This window comes from Fundulus heteroclitus, chromosome 20 (genome assembly GCF_011125445.2).
Source record: "Fundulus heteroclitus isolate FHET01 chromosome 20, MU-UCD_Fhet_4.1, whole genome shotgun sequence".
NCBI lineage: Eukaryota > Metazoa > Chordata > Actinopteri > Cyprinodontiformes > Fundulidae > Fundulus > Fundulus heteroclitus.
This window is the reverse complement of record NC_046380.1, coordinates 32,553,262-32,569,750: the sequence shown is the minus strand read 5'-3', so window position 1 is coordinate 32,569,750 and position 16,489 is coordinate 32,553,262. Positions and strand designations below refer to the sequence as shown.

At 39.8% G+C, this 16,489-nt stretch overlaps 1 protein-coding gene across 5 annotated transcripts in view; it reads right to left on the bottom strand.

Moving 5' to 3' along the window:
• slc2a9l2 (solute carrier family 2 member 9, like 2) overlaps positions 1-16,489 on the bottom strand; it is a 175,908-nt gene that overhangs the window by 143,310 nt on the left and 16,109 nt on the right. For 3 of the 5 annotated variants that reach the window (XM_036151857.1, XM_036151858.1, XM_036151859.1), the window contains exons 3-4: positions 11,478-11,582; positions 2,362-2,522 (exon numbers count right to left, since the gene is read on the bottom strand). In XM_036151857.1, the coding sequence (XP_036007750.1) occupies positions 2,362-2,522; positions 11,478-11,582 (266 nt within the window). The remainder of the gene's footprint in view (positions 1-2,361; positions 2,523-11,477; positions 11,583-16,489) is intronic. The other 2 variants (XM_036151861.1, XM_036151860.1) reach the window with 1 other exon arrangement.

Sequence of the window (16,489 nt, the reverse complement as noted above, 5' to 3'; positions counted from 1 at the left end):
GAACACAAGTGTGAGTATAGCAACTTCTCAGCGACCAGCGCTTAATAGGACAAGCTGTCTGTCCAACTGAGAGTTTGGGGGAAACGAGGCGACAAAGCCTCACCACTGTAGCAGTGAAGGAGGCAAGAAATAATGAAACTGGTGCGATATGATTCGAAAGTTTTCAAAGTGCAACGTGAGCAGTGATGTAAAGCATAGAAAAATGAACAGCAGTGGGCATGAGCTAAAACACGACGAAACAAAAGGATTCTTGTCAGATCTGCATTAAAATCATTGCTCAAAAAGCCAGACGAAGCCAAAAGACAAGTGGACACAATTTCAGACGCAAAGAATGAACTTCAGCACCAGCTGGCAGGCAATTAAACATTCATCTGAACGATGCTAATACAACACATGAAGAAGGGTGAATAACAGTTCATCTTGATGATTCAATGAGGCAAATCTAGGTAACAAGACTGAAAAGGTAGCCATGGATATAAAGCAAAGCATTTGATAGATTGCCGTAAGGTTCTCAATTTCGCTTCAGCTTTACCGGAAATTTCAAAATGTAAATATGTCTTCGGGACAAATAAAGGTTTACAGACACTAGCACATCTACCTAACTGTGAATCTGTCGCTATACAATAATAGTTTTTTAAAACATTACCCAGGAAACATGCTTTATAAAGCTAATCGGAAAGGTGCTCCTGAATCTATCTGACATTGAACTGAACCTCTGTGTGTTTTTTTTTTTGTTTGTTTTTTACAACACAAAAATACTCTTCGTACCAGAGGGATTACAATCATTGGCAAACAAAACTTTCAAGCAAATGAGATGCATTTATATTCAGCCTAATTTTCTATTATCCCCCTCAATGCAATCAAGGGCAACCAATAGTCTTCAGAAGTCCCCTGTTTAGTAAATCCAGAATATAAGTCCTTCTCCTACAAGGAGAAGGCTGTGGAGAAGTTTAAAGCAGAATCAGGGTATAAAACGATATCCCAAGCTTTGATACTGGAAAGACTATAGTACAACAACAGGCAGGGAGAAAAAATTAAGGTTAACCAGGACCCATGGTAACTCTGGAGGAGCTGCAGAGATCCCCACCTTTGATGGGCCCTAATGAAAGAGTACCAAGAAAAAAGCCAGTGTTGAAATAAATCCATAACAATTCTCTTCTTGAAATTCACCACAAGCCAAGGGGGAGCAGAAGCAAACACATAAAATAAGACACATTGGTTAGATGAGGATAAAATGTAACTTTTCGACCTGCATGTCTAACACCAGGTATGATGGAAAACTGCCACTGCACATCGCCCTGAACACACCATCCTCACCATAAAACATGGTGCTGGCAGCATCATCATGTAGGAACGCAACTTCTTTAGAATCTGTGGCAAGGCTTGAAAATAGATGTTCACAATCGGATGTGACTGAGTTTGGAGCCCGACTCTAATTGTCCAAAGCAGGCAGAGATGAAACCCTTGCAGTTGTAATTGCAGCAAAAGGTAGCTGTAAAAAGTGTTGACTCAGTGACCATGAATACAAATGCAGGTCAATCTTTTCATAAATTATTCATGAAAACGTTTGAAATGCATATCATTTTCCGACCACTTCCCAATTATGCACTACTTTTTGCTGCGTTGTCACATAAAATCCCATAAAAATACACTGAAGTTTGCCGGACAACGTCCCGTGTGGCGTGGTCGGTTTTCCAGCGGTCCTGCTGTGACCTTGTAGCTGTGAGGGGAGACTGGAATCACATTAGGAGACACCGAGAGAGAACGAAAACACTCCTACACACTAACTTCTGATGCAACTCTGCAACATGCAGCACGTAGTAAATACTCTGCAATCCATTAATCCACTACTGATTCTGCTGAATGGGGATTCTGTCTTTTCAGTTGTACATTTAACCATTTAACGGACTTCTTTTTTGCAAATTCCCTGACCAATTTCCAGTCTGAACCTTGGGTGAACTTACTGGGAAGTCCAGCCCTGGGAAAACTGACATGTCTAATGTTTTTTCTCTGAAGCGAATGACTGTTTTAGCTGCGTAATGATGAACAGCAAAATTTTGGAAAATTGCCTCACTCCTTTCGGCAGCTATTTTTATTTCACTTAGACGGTTGTTGACGTCTTTCATTGTGAATACTGTATGAAAGATGGTGCTCCCAATTACTGGTGCTCAGTTAATCAAGTCCATTTAGGAAACGGCACATTGTTTCAACCGATCATCTTCATTCCTGTGAAAGCACAACAGGATGCATCTAGTTGTTCATGTCTTACTGAATAAAAGATGCCACAATCATGCTAAGAAATTTAAAACTCTAAACTGAAGAGAGGCTGCACTTGCTTTTCAGTGATTTTACTTTACTCACCGTCCTACTACCTTTATAAAGAACGAGACTGACAGAGCTCCAAGAAGTCCCCCGATGGCAAATATGGACACAGTTATGGACCACAGAAGAGTTGATGTCTCTGGAGGAATAGGTTCCCCATATCTCTCAATCCAGGTCTTATTGTAGAAAGCTTTAATGTACTGCAAAACACAAGAGTGCACATTCAGCTATATTTCAGATGTGTCATAAAAACTACAAATAAAATGATACATTCATCTAAAAAAAAGTCAATCTATAATAAAGACAAAAAAACATCAACATTTATAATAACACTGTTAGCTGCACGTTATATATCTTGCTCCATATTTATTTATTTTTTCTTTCAAAATGTCAGGAAAAGCTATTGAAATATAACTGCAAACTGAAATTGTACATATATCATCTGGTAACAGTGGCGTCTCGCATGATGAGTTAAGTGGGACACTAAAACTCAACACCTACTATTTTTTTGTTATGCAACTAAATACAACTTGACTTTGATCAATGTTAAATTAAACAAATCAATTATCATAAACCAACACACTACAAAATCTATTTTATATAAGCTAAATGTAATCAAATTTTACACCTCATATTGTAAATAAAGGTTCACTCATAATATTCATTTATTGAACAGAAAAGATTCATATCAATCCTTTAGTGAGCCAACAAGGACAACCAACACTAGATTATTATTTGCTTTTAGTTTCCATTTCCCTATGTTTTATTTTGTTTAAATTTTCCTACATTTTATTCCAACAGTTTTTTTACTTGTTTTTATTCTGTTTTAATTCACTTCTATTCTTGCTTTTATTCTGTTTTAATGTTTTAATCATGTAAAACACTTTGCATTGTCCTTATACTGAAATGTGCCATACAAATAAATTAGCCTTGCCTAGATGGTCGCACACTTTCTGGCAGAAGGTAAACATAACGTGTGCAATTCTAGTATTTTGATTGGACGATCCGTGATTGGAGCCAGAGGATTTGTGCCCCACAACTGTCTACTGAGAGAGTGATGGGTATGCGCACTGCAATTTCAGATGTTCAGAATTTAAACAAACGTTGGTGGGCCAGCCCCAATATCAAGGTGTCTCAAGAGGATTTAGCCTACTGAGCTTGTCAGTATTCTGACAGACTTAGATATGTAGACACAAATATTTATAAACAGAATTTTGTCAAGGGAATCTGTCTTGTTTACAATATTACTCTATAAAGAACGATCCTGTCCCGCTGATAATTATGAACATAGAGCTCCACAGCGACATCTGGTGGGGCCAGGCCCCGCTGGCCCCAAATGCAGAGACGCCACAGTCTGGTAACAATGTGATAGAAGTTTTATTCAGACTGAAGTATCCTCTTTTTGCATCCATCCAGTGTCTATATCCTCTTTGCAGAGTGGAGTGGACACTGGTGCTAATTCTCCAGCAGCCATTGGGGGAAGGTTGGTGTACAGCCTTGAGAGGTCTCCAGTCTATGACAGGGCAAGTGTTAGTCAGGCTGTCTGGGTTTCAATTTTCAGGTGAGTTAGGGTTAGGGTTAGCAGTCCAACCCTAACTGTGGCTCATCTTGCAATTGGAAGGGTGTGGGTTTGATTCTAGCTTCCATATGTCTATGTGCCCCGGGCAAGGCACTTAACCCCAAGTTGCCTTCCAATCTCCGTATTAGTGTATGAATGTGTGCAATTGGGTGAATGTGGCTACAGTGTAAAGCACTTTGTGTGGTCAGTATGACTGGAAAAGCGCTATATAAGCTCAGTCCTTTTTCAGTGTGATGTGTTTGAAACTGCTAAAGACATTTTAAACCAATATGGCATGTCTGAGTAGCTGTTAGCGTCCACCACTCCAAGAATGTACCATATATACGTTTTCAACAAGCTCACGGTGATGACACATCTTTCTACTGTAGGTAAGATCTTGAACTTTCACCTATTATAACTTCAGCATCAAGGCTTCGTTCAGCCGGGTCTCATTAGTAAAACTGAAGGAGGTTGAACCTGCTTCGTAGTACAGCACCCAGGTTATGTAGTTGTTTGCAAATAATCCTGACAAACGTACAATAAGCTGATTGGGCAGGTTGATACAGCCACCACAAAAAGTGACTTTAGCGATGTAGCAGCGCGTTGTTCGGCTCTGTAGCAGCAATAACCTAACAAAGCCTCTCTGGCAAAGCGTAAATGGGTAATATTATATTACATTTTCAGTTTGGGATGTCTTAAATTACAAAATTAGCTCAACCTTGGGTCCATCTGATCACCACTCTTATGATTTGTTTACCTTTCAAAAGGCTAACTGCAATATGACATCATTCTACTAGAAGCAAGTGAACTGATAATAACGTCACAAAATTTCACTTCAGAAGTGGCAAACTATTATATTTATCTAAATTGACTGGAATCAGTATATGGGGAGAAAAAAAAAGCTTTCCCAGATTAATCCTACTTGCATGCAGTCGTGTTAAAATTGCTTATAAACAGGATCCAGAGTGGTTTCTAGTGGCATCAGTCACAAATGTGAAAGCAGTGTGTCGGAAGGCTCTTAAAATCCTACACAAGTACAAGAAACAAGAGCCAGGAGCTCACAACTGCAAATTAATTTAAAGAAATAAACAAGAAAAATTAATTATACTCACTTACAGGCAGAGTTATCTTCCCTACCCAGCCCACAGTTCAGACTTTCACAATATGACAAGACAGTCCTTCACCAAAGGCACAGTGTTACGTGAGAAATCAGCTTTTATCGTGCGTGTCTGCACTGGCAGCCACGCTGCGGGTCATTGATCACTGTCGCTCCTTCGCCAAACAGCTCAGGTTTTTCAGGAAAGATTTACAATGATTAAAAAGGAAACACGTTTAAATTTGGACCGCTGACACAAACTTCCATCTCTGTGTAAGGTTCAAGGTGGAGCATTTCAATTTACTTCACTGAACACCACAGTAAGTAAAAAAAAAAGCCTGTTTGTAGAAGCAGTCCATGGCTAAGAAGATGGGAACTAATCACATATTTAGTCTGTTATCTTAACAGCATGTTTCTAAGGATTTACCGCATTTTTGACTCTTCATTTAAAATTCTTTCACTCATTTTAAAAAGACCAGCTTCTGGATATGGACCTGCTGTGCATAAAGACAATTGAATATTGTTTTATGCCTGCATGCTGTGCTCTGACACGCCGTTTGAAGAGTCTCTTGTTGCTTTAGTGTATTGTTACTAAAGAGGCTGATCGGAGCCCTTTGTAAAACAGCCTGGGTTTTTTTTTTTTTTTTTTTTTGGGGGGGGGGGGGGGGTAGCTGTCCTCTCTTTTCTGAGCTTTTCTTTGTAATAAGTCACTCCTTTGCAGCAGAGATACAAACGAGAACAGACCAAAAGCTCCTCTGTGATTGCTAGAACCTGGCATGATGGGAGAACATCCACTAAAAAGGGGAGGGGGGGGCTTCATTTATTTTTCATGAGTTTTGTAAAGACAGTGGAAGCAGCGATGGACCCCCTGCAGTGGTCGACAGAAGTCAGCAATACATTAGTGATCAGCTCATGTTCCTGGTGGGCAGAGACGACAAAGGAGGATAAACAATGGGCAACTGCTTGACACAAATGGAGTATTAGTAACATCTGAAGAAGAACAGATGGAACTGTTCAGCCTGTTTGAAGTAATTTCAATTTATATGGCAACTTACACATTTGTCATCGTACAAAAAAGGAGTATGAACATCAAAGCCCTTTAAATTAAAACATTAGTAACAAGATAAAGAGCAAATTAAACAATACAAACAATTAGAAATAAACACAATAAGATGTTACGGAAAAGCATCTTTTAATAAGAATAAGATGAGTCGAGTCTTAAGACAAAGTAAAAGTAAAGGAAACTTGTTCCACAGCTGAGGAGCAAGAGTTTGCAAAGAGCGATCCGCTCATGGTTTCTGTCTGGTCTTTGGAGACATGAGTAGATTTTAGTGTGTGGATAACCAAACCCATATGAAAAACCTTGGATTATAATGCAGCAGAAGCATTTTAAGGGATACCCGAATTTTTGTTAAGATCCTAATTATAAAAAGGATTCTTTTTTTCAAAAGTAAGACAGGTGACGGAGAGCTGTACCAATGACCTTTGGTGCTAGGCACTGACAACCCCTCATACTGTATGTGTGAAGATGCACTGCTATCACCCTGCTGGCAGTGTTGATGAAACAATATTTTGGGGGGGAAAAATTCTCAGGCACTCTCAAGCCTTCATCACTAGCTATGTTTACATGCACAAAGTTTCATGGTCAGATTGAAATGTATTAGGAATATATAAAAAAAAAATGGATTGTACAGTCTGCGACAGACTGGCAACCTGTCCAGGGTGTATCCTCGCCTCTCACCCATTGAATGCTGGAGATAGGCACCAGCACGTTCATCCCCAATGGGGATGTACGTGTAGGAAAATCGATGGATGGATGGATTGTACAGTTTATATTTGCACACAATCAATTACCGTAATCCAATCATAATGCGCGTTTATATGCACCTGACTTTAGTCAGAACAGAACCAATCTGACATGGGCGATTATCAAATTTTCCTAAAAAAAAAAAAAACAGAGAAGTACAACAAAAAACAGCAAAAAAGCAGTATTGTACAAGTTTGTTTGTCATCAGAGTGCCCGGGCTGGACTTGCGGCAGGTTTTAATTATGGATGAAACGTCACTGAATTAATAATAATTTTGAGTTCTTTTAATGTTGCTAATAGAAAGGTTGTAATGGGAGTACAGGTAGTTTCGCTCCCCAACATATTTCCGCCACTCAAAGAGTAAATACATCAGGTGAGGTCAGTTTGCCACATTCAGAATAACTTGATCCTGACAAGCATTTACATGCATGCTGATCAGATTATCAATCGGCATAAACCACTCCTCTGATTCGGATTACAATTTCTTTCCGATTGCGCTTAATCTGATGACAATATCCCGATCAGCATGTTTACATGAAGCATTTTGATTCCGATCGGCCATTTAATCCAATTACTTTTGTTCAGGTAAATGTAGCTATTTATACTAAACTTCTTATGTGGACGTTCTTGAAAACTGGTCTTTCAGATGAGATCATCTTTGCATCAACTTCCTTGTATGGGAGACTATACTGCTGCAAAGCTTCCCATAGAGGCAACCCTTTCTAAAAGAAAAAGACAATCGTTTCAAGCACATCTGCTCCTCTTTAGCAGACTGACTCTGCAATCAGTCTGCTAATCAGATTGACAAGCGAGTCCAGGTTCTCTGTTTCACAGCTCCACCTGTGATTTTGATGCCAAATAATCTCCTAGCACCCATCCGAGCACTGCTTTGTTTTCTTACAAGATGCTATTTCTCTTGTTGTGTTATATTGTTATGCTTTGGATTTCCTTTCTTTTGTCCCCTTGCCTGTACTGATCAATACTTTATTAGAAAACAACACCCAAAGTAAAAAAACAAAAACAAAAAAACTGTTTTTAGTATTCAGGGTACAGCTTCCACATGTCTATATATTTTTTTTTTTGATTTGTTTTGTTTTACTTGACCAAAACTTTGACTTTCATTGCGTCATGTTAACAAAGTACTTAGTGAATGTCGCTCAACTCTTTGATCTCTTTCATGTGCCGGTGGGCTTTTTGAGCAATTTAGCAAAGTTCTGCAGGACAGCATGAAAGCACAGAACAGTGAACTATTGAACTATTTGATTTGTTAGAAGTTAAGTCACACGTCTGATTTTATTCATCGGAGCAAATGGCGTGTGATAAAAACTCTGAGTGTGTTGCCTGGTTCGGAGTCGGATTATTAAATGTTTCATGTCCAGAATCAGTACTGCGCACACAGAATGGGCACATTGTCTTCCTTAATCTAATTCAGTCGCCACAGCCCTCTTCATTTCTGTGTTCAGCCCATCAATCACTGTTTGCATGATAATGTGTACTTCAATTAACTTAAACAGATAAGATCTAATTAAGAGAACATCATTCTTCAATGAACACAGAGTTCATTTTAGACATGGAAGAGCTGAAATGGGCGTAAATTTAGGCATCACACCTCAAACAGGCACTCCAATGACAGCTAGACATTCCCAGTTTGCGGATTGTAGTAGCTTGACAAATACCCACCACAGTCCAGGAACACCCCACAAAAGCTTCAGTTTTGGAGATGCTCTGACCCAGGAGTTTCTGAAAACCCTTTTGGCCTAGTAAACTCCCTTTAAATCCAAACATCCTCGTAACAATATTCTGTTTCTGCCTTTGATTCCAAAGCTGTAGGAAGGATAGCGTAAGAAAGACAACAACTCTCCGCCATCACCTCACAATGCATTTAACGTTGTTTTCAGAGGAGTTCAGAGTCTCAAGATAAGGTAAAAGCAAAGGAAGCTTGTTCCGCAGCTGAGGAGGAATAATCTGTAAAAAGCGATCCGCTCAAGTTTTCTATCTGGTCTTTGGACCAGATAGATCTGGTCATGCACAATTGCATCACCTAATGAGGCAAATCAGCCAGTAAAGGTGCCAGAGTAAAGGCTTTACCCACCTCTGCATGCTGGATGTTTGAAACTGAAAGGAAAACTAATGGGATGACCTACTGTTTGATTGTTTCAACCAAAATTATCTGACCACATGGTGGAACTCGTAGAAAATCCAAATTTTATTCCCAGATGAAGAAAACTCTGAGATAGTGACATCCCTGTCATAATGTTACAGCTGATTGGTGTATATTTCTGTCAGTTTGGTTTTTTTTATATTGTAATTTGTAATTTAAAAATGGAAAAAATTACTAGTTTAGGGTGGTGCTTAAAATTGTAGATAATCCATAGTTATCTTAAAGGAATTTTGTTGCAATCCTACACAAAAAATGTTTCCCGAATATTTCTGTACATTTTATATGATTTCTTTGGTCATAACTTATGGCAAAGTCACATTGGTATATAACAAAATATTGAAATGCATTTAGGCGCAACACAACAGCACTGGTATAGCCTTGGCACAACCCGTTTGCAGTACATTTGTTGTGTTTACACACAAATTAAATGGGTGTATTTCGCAGCTAATGACATGTGCATTGCATAGTGTCACAACCAGTGTCACAATAATCAGTGCTGAAGCATGGCGACATTTTGAGTTACAGTTACAATCTTTATCAGTAAGCGAGACAGAAGAGACGCCATGTTCTGATGGAACTGTGGTTACAGCCTGAAAAGCCCCGACTGAGGGGTCACACACACTCACGTGTCACAGCTGGGGTTCTTGAAGGCACAAAAAGCACAAATTAATTTTTGAGTTGCATGCAGCGTTGCCTTTTTTCTGTGTGGGCAACCACATAGCTAATGGCTGTAATCTCTGAATACTAATTAAATGACCTGTGGGGAATCTAATTACCTTTGAGCAAACACAAGGCCAAATTAGAAAGTCTAACCTCTTAAAAATGCTGGGGTTTGTTTCCACTTCCTGGACCAGAACAGAAAATTAGATTCTGTTCTAATACATTTTTGAGGCATCATCAGTTTGATAGTTTAGACACTTTGTTGACCTGCTGTTTCCCAAATTTCTATGTGTGTATGTTTATTGAAAAGAAGCTGTTTGTGGGTTAATCTTGGATGCATGAAGCAAATGTTTTAGAACATCAAGCTCTGTCACCTTCTGTGAAGTTTATGTGTTGCTTTTCATGCATCCACGTTTTTTTTGTTGTTGTTTTTTTTACAGTACCTATATATTAGGAAGAAGGGAGTAGAGTTCAGTGCTACATTGTGTCAGGACGAGGCATGATGCATTTGCAATGAATTCACTGTCTTGTGTTATGACCAATTAGACGTACAAGTTCAATCTCCCATAGGTGACCCGAAGTGGTCAAACAATGATTAACTGAATTATCCAAATAGCAGGTTGAGCTGCTGACAGTTTGTGCCGCTGAGAGCATTCAGCATGCCCTGGGTTGGGAATCTTCAACGATGCAGACAGAGCAACTGCATAATGTACATGAGATTGAGTAATCTTTGTACTGAGTTACTGCTGCGAGATTTGAGTAGAACTTGCTTTTATTGTGCAGTCGTGGCAAACACCGGGGAGGGGGGGGGGGGTTAAATGGCATACTGGTCATGATAATCATGTTTTTATAACAACATAAATATTTGCATTCTTTCCATATTCAATGCAGACAAGCAATAGTACGATGGGGGATTTAATTTGCACAAAGACAGCAGTACATGTTATAGCAACCTCCACACAAATACCTGAATCTGAGGTTTCCTAGGTAAAGATGAAAACTCATCAGATTTTTTGGATATTTAGCAACATCAATAACTTTTTAGACTGATAACCGTTAGTCTGATGCTGTTTAGTCAGGAGTCTGAAGCCATTTGATCCAGTGTGTGAGAATGTTTTCCTGAGACCCCAGAATGCCCTAAAATGTGCACCGTACCCAGGACCTTCAGGCTGCAGGGCAACAAACCATGCCACCCAGTTCCCAACATGTCATGAAATATGTACAAGTACAAATTTAAGAGAATGCATTAGGTTTACCACTCTAAAGGTTATGCCTAATCATGAATTAAATATTGGTTAAAAGCTTTCAGAGCTCTGCAGGAGCACAATGAAGTCATTCACTTTAAAGATCATCATTTGAAATGCACTGACATGCATTTAAATAAGCTGTGTCGTAACAGGGTTATGAGCATTGCATTTAGTCATGGTTTAACAGTCTAACGACCTGCATCAAGTGCACAACAAAAGGATATTTTTCATTGAATAAGCACAAAATGGTTGATTGAAACCTATTAGATAGATGTTTCATAGTATGTTCACTAATGGGAAATAAATGCATCAGTTCAGTTTAGCTGTGCATAAAAAATGTTGAGCACACAAAAATGAAACCGCTGTGCCCTGTCAGTGCAACCAGTTGTTAAAAGGGACTCTACAATAAACATCTAAACTCCTACTTTTGCCAGCAATAAGTTAATCTTCATTCAGCTGTAGTTTTAGCAAACCCTGGCTCTGAATCTAAAGCCACATCTAGATTAACATTTATTGATTTGTTGTAGTGCTAACATGACAAGGAATGAGAAAACGAGATAAATCGATGTCGCCTCCCAACAACAACAAGGTCTCCAAAGGCAGCCTACTAGTTTAAGATGACTCACCAAAGCAGGCGCATTGACCACCGAGAGGTTGTAGCCATAAAGAAAGGATGAGCCCAGGGCCCCGAAGAAGGCTGCGCTGAACAGGCAGGTCGTGAGAGGCTGCTGCTGAGAGAGAAGACAGAATTGATCAAATTTAAATGTGAATTCTAGTCAAACAGACAGAGGCTTTATCAGAGAAAGTCAAGTCAAAGTCAAGGCCAGTCTCACTGCAGGAAATGATCTCTAGACATTGAGGTATTCGGGTAACAAAAAAAAATAGGTTTCTTCTCATTTGGCTTTTGTCTGTTTCAATTTTGTCATGATATACCCACCACTTCACTGGAGTTATTTGAGCTCTTGCGTGGTAGACAAACACGAAGTAGTGCACAATAGTGGCGCTGAAGGGTCACGACACTTGGATGTCAACACTTTTTACCAACAAAACTCTAAAAACTGTGATGTGCTTCTGTATTTAACCCCTTTCTCCCTATTGCATTAAATAAATTCCAGCATAACCACTGACCTTCAGACTGAAAAACTAAAGGTTACAATTATCTACTGATCAGTCTCTCTTAGTTCACAGCCATCATTATAATTTAATCTGATCAGCTAAAACAACAACTTGCCTTTACAGCACTGCATTGCCTCTGCCATCAACACCATAATAGATTCCTGATTCATTATTGCAGCTCATCTGTGGGTTAAATCTATATCCTCTGTGAATCCTACACAGATGGAAACTTATACATCTTTTCTCAAAACCTTTGCTAACTAACATTTAACATGAATGGCATGTGTTTGCTTTCTGTGTCCCTAAATGCAATCTAGCGCAATCAATATTCTTCAGAAGTCACCGTATTCGTAAATGGAGGCCAAAGCGAGTTTAATTTAAACTCAGCTATTCTATGACTGCCTCAGGTTGTTAGAGAACATTAAGGGGACATACAGCATCACTAAGACCTATACATCCCAGAAAGGTCAGGGATAAAGCTGTGGAGACGTTTAAAGTACGGTTTGGTTATAAACCAACATCCTAAGATTATCACCTCTTCAAATTAATTGCTGCTAATAGATGTTGAGTTTTTGTGCCTCACTTAATGTATAATGCCAGAGATGCTACCGTACTCTACACAGTATATCTAACGTATAGCTCTCCATCTAATAGAAAACCTGATTGCCCACTCAACCGTACATCTTATCTTTGGATTTATTTGGCAGATTTAAAAGTTAGAAACCTTGTAAAAATAGAAATACATTGGCACTCTGACAGCCAAAGCACTAAGGAGGTCAAAAGTCTAATGTTTCTCCTAATGGAGGGCGCACGAGGAAATGCCACAGCATCATTAGGCCATTTTGCTCTGGAGAATATGAGCATACTGTGCAGATTCATGATGCCTTTACATTATCTCGTATTCAAAATGCAAGAATGGCATTTAGGGAATAAGAGTGTGAAGATGGTGAAGAGTATTAATGAGCATAATGAGTCATACTTTGGGTAACATGGAAGTTTGTAGAAGTTGAAACATATGGGTAATAGCTATGGCAAGAAAAGGGCTGAGGGATGACCTCCAATGTTTTCAATCATCCAGCAACTTTCAAAAGTACTATACCTTGCATGAAATTGTTAAACTGAACTGAAAAAGAACATTTAAAATCTGATGAGAGATAACATTCTTTTGTTTCAGATGTCACTTGTCTTGGTACCACAGACATACCACATGGAGAACCTGGTTGCCTACTCGTACCAGGGCAAGAAATCCTCAACATGGTATCCAAACTGCATGACTGACTTTATTAAACTGAGATTGTATCTGGCATTAAAGAAAACAATCCCCACTGATAAAACTGAAACCTGTCTTCGCATGGCCTAAAAACAACAGAATCATTTGCATTTGTGTGTGCATGCGTGGGGTGGTGGTGGAAATCTCAGTAAGGAAAGATAACCCCGTGGTGGCCAAGAGCAAGGGATTCCCACCAGAGACCAGCTCAGTCCCCCTGATCCATAGTCAGGCCTTCCCCCACGCCAGAGCCCCCAAAGTCATCTCCACACAACATGTCCCCAATGGACCACGATGAGTTAAAGAGGGTCATGACACACCTGACACACCTAGCCCTCTCTCCTCATACCTGGTGTGAAATGTTGCTATTTATGCAGCTGTGTATGTCTAGAGGCATTAAAACTGGGGTTGCAGTTTAGGTATTTAAGACCCGACTAGTTGCTGACAGCGGGTTCTCTTCCCACCTTAGTGCTGAATCTTATTATGCTTGTGATGTATTTCAACTGAGGTGCAGGACGGGGCCAAGCACAGTAGGGGAGGGAGCACTGTAAGACCCCACTGTGTGCCGCTACATGTGTTAGGACGTAGAATACTGTCATCAAGACGCCTACACAAACCTCCCGCTGTAGGCCAGCATCCTTGCTATTTAAAGATTTGGAGACACATAATGTCTTTTTTTTTTAAATTTCTAAATAACTTATATGTATAAAAAATACATAATTTTTGAAAGCAAAAATGCAAATACTGCAAATACTTTAAAGTACAATTTTGCAGAGTCAATAAGAGACATAGAAGCGTAATTTCATTAAAATCCCGTGTGGTCATGGTGCTGTGGGTCATCACACTCCTTCGTCCATGGGTCATTAGCATATGCGCATCCCTGGAAAGATTGCCAGTGTCTCTATACATGTTGAGAAGTCTCCGTGGTTTGATCTGGACATTTTTCATCACGGGGGTCAGGAATCTCAATGGCATTCAAAGTTGATGGTAGGCTATTTTCCTTTAGGCCAATTGTCCTGAAACAGAAACGTCTATTTGCACAGACAGACTCTGTGGCAGGGCAGAATAAATTGTATGTTTTTTTAAAAAGCAAGATTGACCTGGCAACTCACTGTGCTACTTTAGAAGAACAGCTGCTGTGGCTATGATTACTGCCAGTACAGCCCATTCTTCACCCACTTATTACCACTGCAAGTGAGCCTCCACATTAGTAGTTCCTCAGACAATCCTTTACATACCCTGGCCAGACCATCTATGCTCTAGGCTAAAACTGTGGACAAGGTAATTTTTGATTAAACCTTGTTTAGTTAGAAAGCAGATTTTACAGCACTCTTGTATGGTGTTTTTGTTTCAGATCTCCCAAATTGTCTAAATTACTCACCATATGTTCATATGCATGTTTAACCTTTTTTTTGCAAATAGATTCCTGGTGAAATTTCATTTTCAATTGCTCATAATATTATTTTATATATATTTCCCACACACCTTTGAACAGAAGCCCCAGTCCTGGTAATAAGGGCTTCATCTAATCAATTTTCAAATCGCTCTTATAGAAACGGTACTTCTCAGTCTAAATTCCCATCCTGAAATTCATAGCCGTGTTCATTAGAATGCTGCACCATTAGTATAATTACAAGGTTATCGAGTTCTTACGGATATTAAAGGATGGGTCTGAATCCTGCACAGACAGACCAAAGGGGTGGTGATAGAGTGAGGTATTGTAATTAGTGTTGTGGAAATCTGTGCACATTGCAGAGCAAACACCACACGCTTACATACTCTATGCACTGTTGGGCATTGAAAATAAATTAAACAGCTGAGCATGTGTGCAAATCAAGGGACATCAGATTTTCATGGGGTAGTAATAAACAATGGCTTATGGTCAGTTAGCCACAAACACTAATGATGTTTAAACCTAAAAGGTCATTAAATAACCCGCATAAAGTAACATATGGAATATTTAATACAAATTTAAACAGACATGTTTTCTTGCTTTTTCCAAACTTTGCCTTTTCAACATTATTTACTCCCATCCCTCCCTAACCCTAGCATCCTCATGTACACAGTTTAGGCATAAGATTGTGACCAGCATGAGTAGCCTGACTGATTTGCAGCTAAACACCTTCATATGCGGCATACAAGGATGGGCTGTGTGTTGTCACACCTTGCTATTGGAGCATTTGGATCAGCAGCAATTTCAGCTGCAGTTGGATAAAAGCTTCTGGTGGCTCCCCACATGCATCGATTAGCCTTGGTCGTCTGTGAGAGTTCAGCCCTTGTCTAACTTGCTCAAACTCTTCTTTCTGCCCAGTTTTTCTGAATCTGACACATCAACTTTGAACACATGATGTGAACTTTCTGTCTATCAGATCTCCCCCTCTAACATAGGGGTTCCCAAACCTTTCAGCCTGCAACCCCATTTTGGCGAGTGGGATTTTTTTTTCTTGTTAAAATCCAAGAATAAAACAATATTTTTTAAGAACCCTTACAAAAAAGTGCAGCCTTTCCCTTACGTTAAAATAACCAAAGTGGAGCATCTTGTAATGTTACACTTCCTCACCATGTTCACAAATAAGGAAAATGCGAAATCTTTTCAGCACATCAGCATCAAATCATCTAGAGACCCCCCGGGGAGGTGGCGGGGGTCCCGACACCCACTTTTGGGAACCCCTCAGCATTTATCAGATGCCTCTTCTATTTCCCTGCTACACTCGTTGCCTGTGTCCCTGTTGCTTTATCCTTGTCGTTCTCTGCATTAACTGGTTCACCGTCTCATTGTGTTCCTCCCAGTTTAGAACTGTGTCTCCTGGACTGGCTATGTTTGTGGATTTTGGGGATGTAACTCATTCATCTTGCTATCGCCCTGCCAGTGTGTATTTGGGTCCTCACCATAAGCACCATAAAACATTTAAACACTCTGCAACCATGAAACTTCTCTGTGGGCTTCCTTTTTACCTCCTCCCTCCCAGCTCTATATTCTGGACCCTTCCTCATATATACCAGCTATCCCTCATCTGCATGTGTGCAAACCATCTCAGCCTTGCACTTGTCTCTGAGCCTTAGCCGTCCCACAAGTTATTTCTAATCCAATCCACTTCGGTCACCCCCAGTAATTTCTGGGCTCAGCCACCTCACCTTTTATTAGTGCCACTTCCTCATAATCATACCAGCTTGTAAACCTTCCTTTTCACTTTTCCAGTTATTCTTCTGTCACCCCCGAAGCATGTCTCTAGATACTCCACCCTGCCTGTCCTC